Below are 15,703 nucleotides of genomic sequence, written 5' to 3' on the forward strand. Positions count from 1 at the left end.
CAAGTCAGACAGGAAGTTGAATATTAATGGGAGCTGTTAATACATGTATTTAACAAACTATAATCCCCCTTAATCACCACTGCCTAGTAGGAATAACCACACCACTGGGCAGATATGTAAATGACACAGCGAGTTGCTCTCGCCATCAAGATATGCCTTGGCAGACTTTTACACAATACAAGATCATGGCTGATCTGCTAATCCTCACTTTCCTGCCTCTCCCCTATAACCCTGGATTTTCTTATTGTTTAAAAATCTCTCTTTGTACATAGGCCCTGACACTGTGACATCTATTTAAGACCTTCGCAACAGAGTAAACACAACTCACAATTTTGATCCAGTAACTTGCTTTGTAAAGATGCAGCAATTCTGTCCTCAGTCCTTTTCCCATTTCAGTCCACAATCAAGTAAAATAAAAAGATGCAATCTTTACAATATCCCCTATCACAAGCTCAGGTAACCCTAAAGCAGTAGTTATGAAGTATAGTTACTGTTGCAATGAGAGAAACATGACAGCTAGAGCAAGGCCACACAAATAGCAGTGCGTTATAATAGAGCGATTCAAATCAATGAGTTGCCCCCCAGATCATTTCCCCCTATCCTTCCCATAGCGCTAATCAACAGATAATCATTTTACTCCCTACGTATTGTACCGAAGTCTGGGCAAACCTAAGGCCATATTATTTAGCAGGTGACCCCCTGCCAAATACTACAAACTAATTTTACCTCCTCAGTTACTACTACAGGTAAAAACAAAACCAGGTTCAAATCCTGGTTCCTTTTCCTTCCCTCCAACTGATCCATTATCTAAATTATCATCCACTTCTGCACTTACTCTATCCCTAAAACAAAATCCTTTATCAGCCTATGGTGATATATCTCAGTTGGGCAAGCATTAGACTGAAGATCTAAAGATCTCTGGCTCAACTGGCAGTGCATATATTTAACTTTCCTCACCCAAAGATGACAAGCCAAATGGTTTCTTTCTATTGTGACTAGTCAGGACATCATTGAGGGGGCTTTACATTTAGTTTTGTTAAAAAGGGAGATCTTTCCTTTGAGTTTAAAAGAGGAGATCAAGATTTGTGCTGCATCTAACCCCATACTGTACCTGCCTGGAGTGTTTGATGAGGACAATGTAGAAAGAGCTTAACTTTCGGTTTTAAATGGATGGAGAGTGCTTTATTCTGCCCCTGCGGTCACGGTACAGGCAAAGTTAAAAATCACACAACACCAGCTTATAGTCCAATAGTTAACACTGCTGCCTCACAGCGCCAGGGTCCTGGGTTCGATTCCCACCTGTCTGTGTGGAGTTTGCACATTCTCCGTGTCTGCGTGGGTTTCCTCCCACAGTCCAAAGATGTGCATGTCAGGTGAATTGGCCATGCTAAATTGCCCATAGTGTTAGGTGCGTTCGGCAGGGGTAAATATAGGGTAGGGGAATGGATTTGGGTGGTTTCTCTTCAGAGGGGCGGTGTGGACTTGTTGGGCCGAAGGGCCTGTTTCCACACTGTAGAGAATCTAATCTAATCATCAGGTTTAATTGGAAGCACTAGCTTTCGGAGCGCTGCTCCTTCATCAGGTGGTTGTGGAGGACACAATTGTTAGACACAGAATTTATAGCAAAAGTTTACACAGTGTGATGTAACTGAAATTATACATTGAAAAATACCTTGATTGTCTGCTGAGTCTTTCATCTGTTCGAATACCATGATAGTTTCACTTCTTTCACACACAGAGCCACATGCACATACATACATATATGTTTGTGGGGTGAATTTGTACTTGCAGAGTTACATTGTACTTTGCTCAAAAACTGCATGAATTCATGTGAAACTTTGTTATCTCACTTTTTAGATTAGAATCAATTTAAACATCATGGCACAGACAGAGAACACAGTGGGGGTAACATCTTCAACATATTGTCTGGCTAACACCAATTGTTACAGTTAACCTGAGAATACAACTTTTAAAAAAATGTTTTGTGATTTACATATGAAAGAAGTGAAACTATCATGGTATTCGAACAGATGAAAAACTCAATAGACAATCAAGGTATTTTTCAATGTATAATTTCAGTTACATCACACTGTGTAAACTTTTGCTATGAATTCTGTGTATTACAATTGTGTCCTCCACAACCACCTGATGAAGGAATGGTGCTCTGAAAGCTAGTGCTTCTAATTAAACCTGATGGACTATAACCTGGTGTTGTGAGATTTTTAAACTTAGTACACTCCAGTCCAACACCGGCATCTCCGAATCATGACTGTACAGGCAGATTTGATGGAGCCAGTGTCGAGGGGCCCTGGGAGTGTTTAATGGGAATAGTGTCAAGGAAGCTTAATTTTCATTTATTTTTAATTTAAAAGAGTACAGCATACTTTACTTTCAGTTTAAAAAGAGTTGAGGCAGCAACACATTGTCCATGACTGATCTGTGATCTGCATTTGGTCCAGACCCTTCGCTTATCTATCTCAGGTTTAGACTTAATTGTTCCAGCACCCACTGATGTTTGTGAAAGAGAGTTCCAAACACCTACCACCCTACATGTGTAGAAATGTTTCCTAACATCTCTCCTGAATAGTATGGTGTAATTCTCAGACTATCATCTCCAATCAGTGGAAATAGTTTATAACTGGAATTGTCCATCTTGCTCCATCCTATGTAAACTCTGCACCCAGAAATGCTTCCCCACTGCTATCTTGCCAATTTCATACAGAACCAGATTTAAATTTCAGACAGACACCTGCACCAGTGAAATCATCCTCCTTTTTTCTTTGATGTTAATTCCCCCCCCCCAATTCCTTCTGTCCATGTCCCCTGTTGTCAGTCACTGCTCGTTGGACCTCACAACATCAGTGCTGTCACTTAGTTTCCTTCTTCCAAAGCAATGATCCTTTTCTTCTGTCTCGCTCCTACACAATCCATTCAGTATCCCACTGCCCCACCAAGCATCTTGAGACCACACCCTCTATGTAAAAGTTAAAGCTATTGGGAAGAACATGCATCCAAGGTCTGCTCTTGTAACCATTACATCTGGGATTCTGTGTTAGGAGAATGTAGGAAGACAGGACAATGTGAAATGGCTGGAGTCACAGTAGGTTTGAGGGCTTGTGTAAAGCTGTGTTTGAGTGTGAACCAGGGAGAGATAGAAAAGGCAAAAACACAAATATAGCCACGACTACAGCAAAAATAAAAAAATCACGGTCACTTGGAGAAAAGGCACCACGCTGCAACAAATGTAATATTTATTAATTTCACTTTTATTTTCTTAATATACATCTTAACAGCAAATGCAACAAATCAAAAGACATGTTCTGGTTTTTAAAAGATTTCTCAAACACAAACTGCAAGATATCCCACAAATCATTGTAAAGTCCACAGTGACAACATTGGTATTTTCCAAAGGTTTCATCAAAACTGGAATAGAATGCCATGATGGCTCTTCTGCAGTCATAGAGCCATTGAAACCTGCAGCCACTTCCCAGATAAGGGGGATTTAAGAACATCCCCCAGGTCAAGTTTGCAAGTGCAGAACATGTGTGTGATTTCCATTCTTCACCTACCTTAAAGCCCCACCCTTAAAAATTTCATTTTTAAAACTGACAATCAGTTAGATTGGCCATCAAAGTGTAGCCATTATCTATAACAGGTGTTTTTATCACTTTCAAAGTTGTTTTTCACAGTGTTTCCAATACTCTAGTATTTTTTTCACTGAATGCTTAGACGATGGAACTAAGGAGAAGCAGAATAGCATATTTGAATTGAAGGAGAAACTAACTGGATGATGAAAAGAAAGGATATATCAACAAGATGTTATGACACAAGGTGACAGTATAAAGCATAAACATTGGTATAGACATGTTGCACTGAATGCTTACCACATATATTCGAGTAATAGTCGATCTCATGTAAAAGTTGACCCCCTATTTTTGCCCAAATAATCTGGAATTTTCCATATATCTCGTGTAAAGGTCGACCCTAGTTTTCCACCGGTAACAGATCAATGTTTTTGAGTCAGTATGGCAGCCATCATTTGCTGCTCCAGCTTTCCAGTGTGTCGTTGTTCTGCTCCGCCCCCGGTCTTCCAGTCCACTGGTTGTTGTGCTCCGCTCTGGGTTCTCAAAATTACTCTCATTTGTTTTTCCTTCATTCGTTTAGAGATCAGTTGGGCTTCTGCTAATGATATGGCATGAATTTTGATGGGCGTGAATTTCAGCCCCTCAAAAGTAGTGACCATGTAATAGTTTACCCTATAAAATGTAACCTTAAAAAGTAGTCAAAAAAATGTGACCACAACTTGAGTATATACGGTATTTCTGTTGTCTTAAGTGGTATGTGTTCTATCTAATTCTAAGCTTATTTTGTGCAGCAAAATGACTGGTTATAAGTGAGGTTGCAAGGTGGGTCAGTGGCTAGCACTGCTACCTCACAGCACTAGGGACCGGAGTTCAATTCCACCCTTGGGTGACTGTCTGTGTGGAGTTTGCACATTCTCGCTGAGTCTGCGTGGATTTGTGTCAGGAGCTCAAATTTACTCTCACAGGGCAACGTAATGCAAGTTAGGTGGATTGATCATGCTAAGTTGCCCATAATGTGCAGTCTTGATGGATTAACCATGGGAAATGCAGGAATAGGGTTGGATCAGGCTGGGATACTCCTTGGAAGGTTGATGTGGACTTGATGGGTCAAATGCCCTGCTTCCACACTGTAGCGGCTCTATGATAAGCATTTTGTTTCTGAGGAAAATTATGACTGTGTTTAGCACCATTCTTACAGGAGCAACACAGATATTACCATTAATGGGATAATTTCTGGGGACAGTTAGCAAGTATACAGAAATATTTGAAGAAAATGGGTCAATTATCTTATGTTAGATCAGGCTGTAGAGACAAAGATCTCCCAATTAGGTGCAGCTTTCACTTGGACCACAGGGGGCAGCAAATTCTAGCTTCTTCTGACATTTTGGGTGTCCAGTTAGCATGAGTATTACACTGAGCAAATGGTGTTGTTGACAAAAAAAAAGTACCTGCTATATGTGGTGGGGACTGTATTAGGATGAGGAATTTGCTGCATCTTTCCTGTCGAAATAAAGCAAGTTATTGTAAAAGGCTGCTTGACCTCAAGATGTAACTGAAGATAATTTAGAATCTGAGATCAGAGATGCTGCAAAAATAACCTGTTACTATGCTGGGAAGAAGCATGAGTAATTGTTAAATATTGTTTCACCCTTCTCAGTGATTTTTAAAAGACATTTCAATGTATTAAAACCTCTCCAAAATAATTTCCAGTATCAAAGTGTGAGTCTGCATGTTGTTAGCTGTCAAACAGCTCGGAAAATGGCAAGAGGATGCTTATGTTGACTGGAGAAAGCTTACATTGTACATCAGGTAGTTTGGGAAGAGAATTTTCTTCTTAAACATTCTATTAATCAGTTCAGACATCACATTAACCAAACAGGACAAAACACATTTGCTGTTGTTTCAAAATGCAGTTTAAATTTACTTGGTTATTGAAATATTTTAAATGCAAAAGAATGAGGATTTTTTAAAAAAAGATTAGATAAAGCCCGTGTCATCAGGTTGCATCTAAAATCAGACTCAGAGGCAATGCTGCTCTGTAAAAATAAAGCAAGCTTTTATATTAGAGTAGAATAAATGTGCTGAAAACAAGGGGATGCAGTTTAACTGTGCTTAATCTAGCATTATTAAAGACCAGAACTTGACTTTTCTCCAGCCGCTTCTATTTGATCATGTTAAAAACCTGAAACAACATTACAATATCCATTAAATGAATCAGGTAACATGGCACATTTATCTTATTTGTCCTTTGGTTCAGGAATTGGATTCCAAGGAGACCAGCACAAGATAACAGAGCAAAACAAGCTCCCTATATGTGAAATAAAGAGTTGAAGCAGATAAGAGACCAGAAGACAGAGTGTGGAACTGTAGAATTAGCAGTGAAATTAACTCAATGCTCACTCTTCAGCCTCAAGAGAGCTTGTTTTGCAGGATTGTCAGAATTACAACCATAAAATTTAGAAAGAACACAAAAATGCTAGGTAAAGAAATGTTTTACTGCAACTTTTTTCTTTTGGTAATATGTTGGGTGTCTGCTTAAATCAGATGACCAAGTAGAAAAATAAGCTCAAATAAACTATTAAAAAAGCAATTGTATTCAATACACACTTCATATAAACCTGGTGGTCCACTGTCACCCAGTTACTAGTTATTAATAAAATCTACTGGGTGTTTTAACTAAGTGAGAGAGGCTTCTTTATATCTCACATGGTCCTCTCCAATAAATTGTACACAATCCTAAATCGTACTTTGCTCACACTAGAATAATCTGGTTAGCCGATAATATTTGTTGTAATGAAATTGGAGTTCAAGATTCTTGTTTTGCAAGGGCTTCAGCTTCCTGAAAAGGCAAAAACATGAATAAATATTATATATCATAAAATAAAAGCATCCCACAACAAGACTGGTCAATCATTTGTTTTCCTTAAGCGCCAAGAGTGGGAACACCCCAGACCAACCACAAAGTTTAAATCAAGGCTATGTTTATGGCCAACACTACTGCCAGGAGCACTGCACACACATGCACACAAATCAGAGCACTGCTCTTAAACTCACACCCTTGGCAAACTATAAATTAATGTAAATAAGGCTATCAGGGCCAGAGGAACACAACTAACACCAGAAGGAATGGTTCCAGAACACTTGGAATAAACGTAACGTTTTTGCTTTCCTGTTGTCACGCACCTTAAAAACAATGTTTGTTTTCTGCAGCGTTTCACACCGGAAATTGGTGATAGCAAACCCTTAACTGTTGTAAACAATTGTTGTTAGAAAGTGATTGTTGCAGCCACTACTTTCATCCATTCTCACTTTACATTAGGCAAACACCATACAGAATGGGTGTTTAAACACAGCCTTTACACTAATGATGTAAAGCCTTAGATACAACATGCACATTGGATGATAGCACCTGTAACTAATGGTACCTGTTTCCTGCATTGGGAACACACATCTCATTTTATCAATGCTTCCATATATCACAAATTGCATTTATCACAAATTGCAGATGTTTTACGTAATTTACAGAAGTTCGGAAGACATGTTGAGGTTGTACAGAACATTGGTGAAGCCTCTTTGGAGTACTGTTTCCATTTCTGGCCGCCCAATTATAGGAAGGTTTTAATAAGTTGGAGAGGGTTGAGAAGAGATTTACCAAGATGGAATTGAGGGTTTGAGGTATAAGAGGAGGCTGGGTAGGCTGTGACCTTTTTCACTGGATAAAAAGGTAAAAACAATGACTGCAGATACTGGAAACCAGACTCTGGAGTAGAGTGGTGCTGGAAAAGCACAGCAGTTCAGGCAGCATCCGAGGAGCAGGAAAATCGACATTTCGGGCAAAAACCCTTCATCAGGAATACAGGCAGAATGCTTGAAGGGTGGAGTATAGGAGATTGAGAGGTGACCTTATCTAGGATCATGAGGGGTATTGATAGGATTACTGGTAGGTGTCTCGGATGGGGAATTTCAAGACTGGGGGGCACATTTTTAAGGTGAGAGGAGATTTAGAAAAAGATATGAAGAGAAACTTTTTTTTTCCCCACAGAGGGTGGTTTGTGTGTGGAATGAACTTCTACAGGAAGTGATCAATGTGGGTGCAATTACAATATGAAAGGTTTGGAGGGATATGGGCCAGGAGCAGGCAAGTGGGACTAGCTTAGTTTGGGATTATGTTCGGCATGGACTGGTTGGACCGAAGGGTCTGTTTCCGTGTTGTATCACTATGACTCAGGAAGAGGCCACATAGTCTTTCATGTTTTTTTTTAATTCTTTAAAAGATTCTACTTACAGCTTAGCCCTTATAATTCTTCATTTACACGTGGGTGTATCCAATGTTAAAAGCTACTGTCACTTCTGCTTCCAACACTCTTTCCAGTCAGTGCATTCCAGGTTGCAACATTGCATTAGAAAAAAAAATCCTCATTGGTCAATTAAAATATTTTGTTCTCTGGTTATTCATCTTAACGACACAGGAAACAGCTTCTCCTCTCTACGACACCGAGCCCCTTTATTATTTTAAACTGCTCCAATAAGTTTTTTTTTGCCACAAGGCTAATTGAGATGTGTCGCTGTGTCTTGCCAAACGCACATTAACTACTCACCCTGTCCTAACGACAGCCATAATATCTGATTCTAGCCCCAACATATCGTGTGCCATTCCCAGAAGAGCTCACCATCCAGGCCAGATCCACTAAAAGATTGGAATCCCTTGTGCTGGTGCTACCTGCAAATTGACAGCCAGACCAGCACTGTCAGTTCAAAGCTGCCCTGTGTGGTTCTTGAATTCTGCCCCAGTTTGTGGATAAGGGATCTGAAGGTCCTGCTGGATGGGTCGTACAGTGGGCTAAACACAGTGGCTGTGTCATTGACCTCCATTACAATGGATGTATAACGGTTCCCACCTCACTGACTCTGTATCCCCTGCTGATGCACTCCCTCATCTAGATAATTAACGAGCAGTCACCACTTCCTTCTGCTAACAGCCATCGTGGCAATTTAGAACCCGTACTGGAGGTAACCCACGGTGCATATATGGAAAGAGCATGAATGGAAAAAGTGGTGGAGGCTGGTACAATTATAACATTTAAAAGGCATCTGGATGGGTATATGAATAGGAAGGCTATACGAATAGTAAAGTATTAAAGAGATATGGATCACATGCTGGCAAATGGGACTAGGTCAGATTGGGATGCCTGGTCAGTGCAGACGAGTGGGATGGAACAACCCATTTCCTTGCTGTACATCTCTATGACTCTATAATCACGAGGAAAAAATCAGATGAAGATCTGGAAAATGTCAAGCGAGTTCAGCCAGGGATTTAGAGAACATCAAACACCTCTTCGACTCCCAGGTTGTGCAACATTATATAGCAGAATTGTATGGAGTGGCCTGTGTTATGGTGAGCTGTGCACTGAGAGAAAAGTCCACTGAGGCCCATGTCACCATTGAGATCATCTTGCTCCATTTCCCATGCTTTTCACAAGCAGCGTGGTGAGATTCTTGCTGGGCAACGGCGAGATGCCATCTGATGAGGACAAATGCTTGTTAATACAATGTGGGTGGGTGAGAGTGAAGGAGGGAGGGAGGGAGGGAGGATGTTGTAGGCAATAGTGACAGTGGTAGAGCATTAGCCTTGCTGCGAAGTGGGTACAGTGCAGGGATATAGTGAGTGCGAGGTATTGGAGAGAAGATGGCGGTACTTACATTGGCACAGTGGAAAAGTACATTGACCTTCTTACTGAGCATTCCTCCACATGTCAGGATATGTTAGCCCAGGTGGCAACTTTGGACCAGGCTGGGAGGGTCTGGAGACCTTCACTGCTGCTCTGGGGGAAAGAGCAAGTTCCATCTGTCCAGCAGGACTTTCAAGGTCCCTGTCAGCAAAGCGGGGTATGGATATCCACAGTCTGCCATATCTGGGGCAAACGTGCAGGAACTGTGCAAGGCAGACCCGGACTGAGAATGATTGCCTTGGTGCACAGCCACACTGTAAAGATGGCGCCAGTGCCATACATACTAATGAATTCTGGGATACACAATGAGTGCAGAGTTGTTCCAGGAATGGTGTGTGGTAAAATGGGACGGAAATCAGGTGCAAGTGATATCACTGGGGTTGGGGAGGTAATGAATGAGGCCATTTTGGCAAGAGACACCGAGATACTTGCTAGGCCTCTTGGTGAGAAACCCTCCAAAAAGCTCCATGCAACTTAGACTTAACAAAAAGAAAAACCAAGATTCAATCCATAGAGTTTCAACAAGTTGGTCACAGGTCATTGGAGGTTGGGCCCTCCACTTTTACTCCAAACACAACTGAGTTAACTTGTTAGGCGTACTGTTTGACTGGGACCAGCCTAAGGACATTTCTTTTGAGGAGTGCAGGAAAAAGGAGTGCATCTGCCCATTGGCAGGAATTAGTAAGTTCCCAACTCCTAAGTCTGGGAATGCAAGTCTAAATCAGATTTAAAAAAAACACCCTGCAAAAAATGGCTGGATTCATCCAATTTACTTCAAAATCCAAATGATTTCTATTATAATCTGATTTAAAAGATACTAACTACCTGATTAACCAATGCAAAAATGTTGTTTCAGCATATCACCATACAATCAGAGTTCTTAATCTGCCTTGTGAATATTACAATTGATTATTTTCCCCTTTCATAATGTTTGATGCCTATCCCATAAAAGGAGTGTTGTGACTAACTCCATATATGGATTATCATACAAATGGCATGATTAAATCTGAGTCACTGTAGGGCACCAAAATGATATGTAATGAGAAATGGTCATTTTAGAATAATTGGGTATTCTAGTTAAAATAGTCCTCCAAGATCAGCCTAAATAAATCATTGGAAGTGCACAGTGAAATATAGGCCCAAGGGAGGAAAGCTCTCACATCTAATTATAAAACCTATGCATTAGAAATTGTAACTCAGAATTTTACACATCCAGAATCAAAGCCTTTTAAGACCAAATGTGGTCTTCTACCTTGACAGTCAAGTTGTGTAAGTACATTACCATAACTGGTACATGAAGGGCTTATGTCTGAAATGTCAACCCTCCTACTCCTTGGATACTGCCTGACCTGCTGTGCTTTTCCAGCACCACATACTTTCTGACTCAGACTCTCCAGCATTTGCAGGGCTCATTTTCTCCTGATGACATTACAGCAAATAGAACAGATCTTTTCCGAATGGTTGGTCACTCGATTTTTATGCCAAGGTGCAAGAGTTTAATTTGTTTCATTCTGTTAAGTCTGGAAGTGATTTTGATTCAGTTCTCCAAGTGGGAATGGCCACAGAAATTGGCCACTCTCATCCCATCCCAGGTATTTATCATCTTTGTCTGGGGCCTTTGTTGCCATCAGAACTAACTCAGAGTTTCATTGGATTCCACAAGTCAGGCTGCTATGGCATACAGAAAGAAACCCTCCAGTTTCAAATTCAAGATGCAAATTAGATGCAACAAACCCCATTTGTAGCAGGTGTTGAGGAGCTATCATGAGAAAGGTGCATTGTAGGCAGTCCACAGAAGGACACAGGAAACATACTGTTTTTCTGATGGGGACATGTGAGCAGATTACTCCTGGGCCCATGAGATTGAGGCCTCTGCTGATCTGACTGTATATCCACAAGATTACCTGCCTTCCTAGAAGGGACAAACTGCAGCAAGGTGGCCACTTTGTGCACGCAGGTTAGGTCAGCGAAATGGACTAGTCGTCCCGGTGAGTTCCTCCTCCTTTCTGTCTCTCTCATTCTCCAGGATCAGGTAAAATCACCGCTACTGTTTTATAAATGGGGAACCAGGTAAACATGACCATTGCCCAGATGAATAAAGTCAATCAGCTTCACATCTCGAGCTGAACTTGACCAAAAAGCTAGAAACTCGAGTTAGAAGCTACAATCCTTCTCCCTTCAAACAAACAGTGCCTCTAACTCCCTTGTCGTACTAACGTGATGCCTATGTAAAACACTGGAGTGATTCCATTACAATCTATAACCATATTATTTGCTTATGTACTTTTGAAAAAAGGAGGGCAAAGTATCAGAAAAAGACATACCTAGTAACCCTATCATGTCTCTTTTACACAATACATCTTCATTATTAGGGAATTTATGGAGAAGTGATGGCCTTGTGGTATTATCACTAGACTATTAATCCAGAGACCCCAGTAATGTTCTGGGGACCTAGGTTCAAATCTGGCCACGGCAGATGGTGGAATTTGAATTCAATACAAAACTGGAATTAAGAATCTAAAGATGACTTTATTGGTCAGAGTATTGACACAGGAGTTGGGAGGTCATGCTGCGGCTGTACAGGACATTGGTTAGGCCATTTTTGGAATATTGCATGCAATTCTGGTCTCCTTCCTATCAAAAGGATGTTGTGAAACTTGAAAAGGTTCAGAAAGGATTTCCAAGGATGTTGCCACGGTTGGAGGGTTTGAGCTATTGTGAGAGGCTGATAGGCTAGGGCTGTTTTCCATGGAGTGTCAGAGGCGGAGGGGTGACCTTATAGAGTTTATAAAATCATAAGGGGCATGGATAGAGTAAATAGACAAGGTCTTTTCCCTGGGTTGGGAGAGTCCAGAACATAGGCTTAGGGTGAGACCTAAAGGCACCTAAGGGGCAACTTTTTCATGCAGAGGGTGGTGTGCAGAATGAGCTACCAGAGGAAGTGGTGGAGGCTAATACAATTGCAACATTTAAAAGGCAGCTGAATGATATATGAATAGGAAGGGTTTGGAGGAATAGGGCCAGTGCTGACAGGTGGGACTAGATTGGGTTAGGATATCTGGTCGGCATGGACGAGTTGGACTTAAGGGTCTGTTTCTGTGCTGTATGTCTCTATGACTCTATGACCATGAATCCATTGTCGATTGTTGGAAATAAAAACATCTGGGTCGCTCATGCCTTTAGGGAAGGAAACTGCCTTCCTTATCTGGTCTTACCTACATGTGACTTCAACAGACCCATAGCAATATAGTTGACTCTTAATGGCTCTCTGGGCAATTAGGGATGGGCAATAAATGCTGGCCGAGCCAGTGAGGCCCTCATCCCATGAGTGAATATATTAAAAAAAATTAAATATGAAAATGTTATATACTGTATCCTCCACATAAGCATTTCCAAGTAAGAGTTTGTAAAGAAATTTGTTACCTCACACTGTCATCAGTACCTCTTACAGAGAAAAAAGAAACTGTTCAACTCAAGCAGAGATATTCATCATTCTGACTTAATTCACCTTACACTGGGTATCAATTGTTGGGATGTGATCATTAAATGTGGAAGAGATTAACTGTCTCTGTCACTCATGTGAGAGAGCACTCGCTCTCTCTTACAATAGTGACTACAATTCCAAAGTAGTTTGTTGTTTTGAAACTCCATGGGATGTTCTCCGATCAGGAGAGATGCTCTGTAACTTCACCACACTGCATATAGAATTTTTCAAACCTCCTTCAGAAACAGCTAGACTCACTGGTGACCACATTAGAGAGAATATATGTCCTGTCATTCTTTAGCACATTATATCAGTACCCAAACACACTGTACTTATACTTTTGAATGTTTAATCCTTTTGATATCATTAAGCTCCTGAACCATATGCAACATTTACATGCTTCACATTTTACATTCAATCAATCTCAAACATATGAATGAGGAATGAGAATAGGCCACTCAGTGACAGTAAGGACTGCAGATGCTGAAAGCCAGAGTCCATAGATTAGAATTAGAATTCCTACAGTGTGGAAACAGGCCTTTCTACCCAACAAGCCCACACTGACCCTTCGAAGAGCAACCCACCCAGATCCATTCCCCTAACCTATATTTATCCCTGACTAATAAACTATGCTATGGGCAATTTAGCATGGCCAATTCACCTAATCTGCACATTTTTGGATTGTGGGAGGAAACCTGCACAAACACAGGGAGAATGTGCAAACTCCACACAGACAGTCACCCGAGGCTGGAATCGAACTGGGTCCCTGGCACTGAGACAGCAGTGCTAACCACTGAGCCACCGTGCCACCCACAATAATAGATGTGGAGCTGGAGAAACACAGCAGGTTGGTCAGCATTGGACAAGCAGGAAAGTCAACGTTTCGGGCTGTGACCCTTCACTCAGCCTGTTCTGGTTTTCAATAATAGTGTGGCGTCAATTTCACTTTCTTGTCTATACCCCTCCACTCCACCCTTTGACTCCATTGTCAATTGAAAATGACAGAAAAAAATTACGTCATATTTATGAGTGCATAGTATGTGCAAATGCATCACTGCTAAGATTTACAATAATAGAGAAAAAGCATTTCAGTAATTTAAATTATTTTCATAATAAATTATATTGGTTAGTATGTTGAAGACTGGAAACTATTCCCCCATAAAACATACTTCTGTTCCAGTGATAACTACTTTGCTATACCCTACTAGATTAATCTTGACTGAGCTATATTTGACACAATCCCTGGGAGAATTTCAGCTAGTTGCAAGATCAATTGATGGAGAACTTAAAGTAAACTGGTGGATGAACTCTTTCAATAATGCAAATGAAGAAACTCATGAATAAGAATGTGAATCACCTCTGCTTCCTATAAACAGCTGAGTTAATAAAAAAATTCACTTTTTGTAGCTGTTTGTCATGATCTGACTTTGTAGCTGGAACTAATATTCTGTAAGAAAAGGAATTAATGGGCCAGAATGAGTGGGGTACTGAAAGTTTCAGTGTGCTGACCTCAGATAGTTGTCATTTCCATCTATAATTTAGACAAGGTAAATAAGGGCGCTGCATCAAAGTTTAGTAACAAGATGCGAAAGTAAGCTCTGAGAAGAATGCAAAGAGGCTACAAAAGGAATTAGAGACACGAGTTAAGTCAGCAAAAGTGTCCCCAATGGAATATAATGCGGAGAAAGTGAAGTGAAATTATCCACTTTGCTGAAAAAAGTGGAAAAGCAGAATTTTTTATTATAAAAGTGATAAACCCAAGATGTTTACTGATCAAAAACAGTGTGCCCACGCATAGGAATCACAAAGTTATTGTGCAGGTAAGGGAAGCAATTGGGAAAGAAATTAGTATGTTATTACAAAGGATTAGGTGATAAAAGTTTGAAGACCTTAATGAGACCATATCTGGAGTTCTGTGTACAGTCTTGGTCTCTTACTTAAGGAGGGGTATACTGCCCAGAGATGGACTTCAATGAGGTTTTGCTTGTCTACCTGATCCCTGGAATGATTAGATTGTTCTATAAAGACTAGAAGTTACAATACTGTGTAGTCTCGGGGCTCACAGTGTCACCACATGGGAACAGGCATTTAGGATTGAGATAAAGGAGAAATACATTCATATGAAAAAACATTGAGAACCTTAGTAACTTTCTACAATGAAAAGGTGTGGTAGCTTAGTCAGTGGGTATATTGAAGTCAGAGGACTTGTAGATTATGGAGACTTATGGAACTAAGGCATGTGACAATAGAGTGGGAAAGTATTGCCAAGTGAGATAAGCAGCCAAATTGGATGGCATTGCAGTCCAAAGAGTCAAATAGCCTATTACTGTTACTATCTGCTATGTTCTAAACTAAAATGCTATTGTATCAGCCTTCATTCAGTGACAGCAATTTCATCTGAGACCGTAGATTGAAGCATTGCTCAGGATACTTAAACACAGGATCGAGGCTAATACCTTAGTGAGACACTGAGGAACAACTGCAACGCCACAGGTGTCATCTTTCAGTTGAGACATTGAACCAATACCCCATCTCCCTCTTAAAATGGACAAAAAAAAAGGTACCAGACAGCTATTTCAAAGAAAGGTAGGAGAGCACTCCTTGTTCTGCCCAATATGTCTTCCTCAAACAGATTACTTTGTCATTAACACTTCGCTGTTATGGGAACTGTGTGCAAAGTATTTTGTATGCCAGACTAGGGACTACATTCTAAAGTATTTTATTAAGTGTAAATGGTGTTAGATGATTTTTTTTTCCCCAGTGTGAAGGGAAGAGATTTCCACACACTGTGGACTCAAGATATCCAATGAAGGAGATCTAGTTATTAAACATTTTGGAAAAGGGATCTATTGCTGAAATTGGTTAACCAGCCTGCTACAGGAGATACTTGGTACTGTCACTAACAG

The 15,703-nt window shown here is 40.5% G+C and overlaps 1 protein-coding gene across 2 annotated transcripts in view; it reads right to left on the reverse strand.

Moving 5' to 3' along the window:
* Nucleotides 1–3,245: 3,245 nt before the first annotated feature.
* The window catches only part of sh3bgrl (SH3 domain binding glutamate-rich protein like), an 82,618-nt gene continuing 70,160 nt past the window's right edge, over nt 3,246–15,703 (reverse strand). For both annotated transcript variants that reach the window (XM_043704427.1, XM_043704428.1), the window contains exon 4: nt 3,246–6,423. In XM_043704427.1, the coding sequence (XP_043560362.1) occupies nt 6,391–6,423 (33 nt within the window). In that variant the 3' untranslated portion in view covers nt 3,246–6,390. The remainder of the gene's footprint in view (nt 6,424–15,703) is intronic.

Source organism: Chiloscyllium plagiosum, chromosome 15 (genome assembly GCF_004010195.1).
Source record: "Chiloscyllium plagiosum isolate BGI_BamShark_2017 chromosome 15, ASM401019v2, whole genome shotgun sequence".
NCBI classification, from domain to species: Eukaryota; Metazoa; Chordata; class Chondrichthyes; order Orectolobiformes; family Hemiscylliidae; genus Chiloscyllium; species Chiloscyllium plagiosum.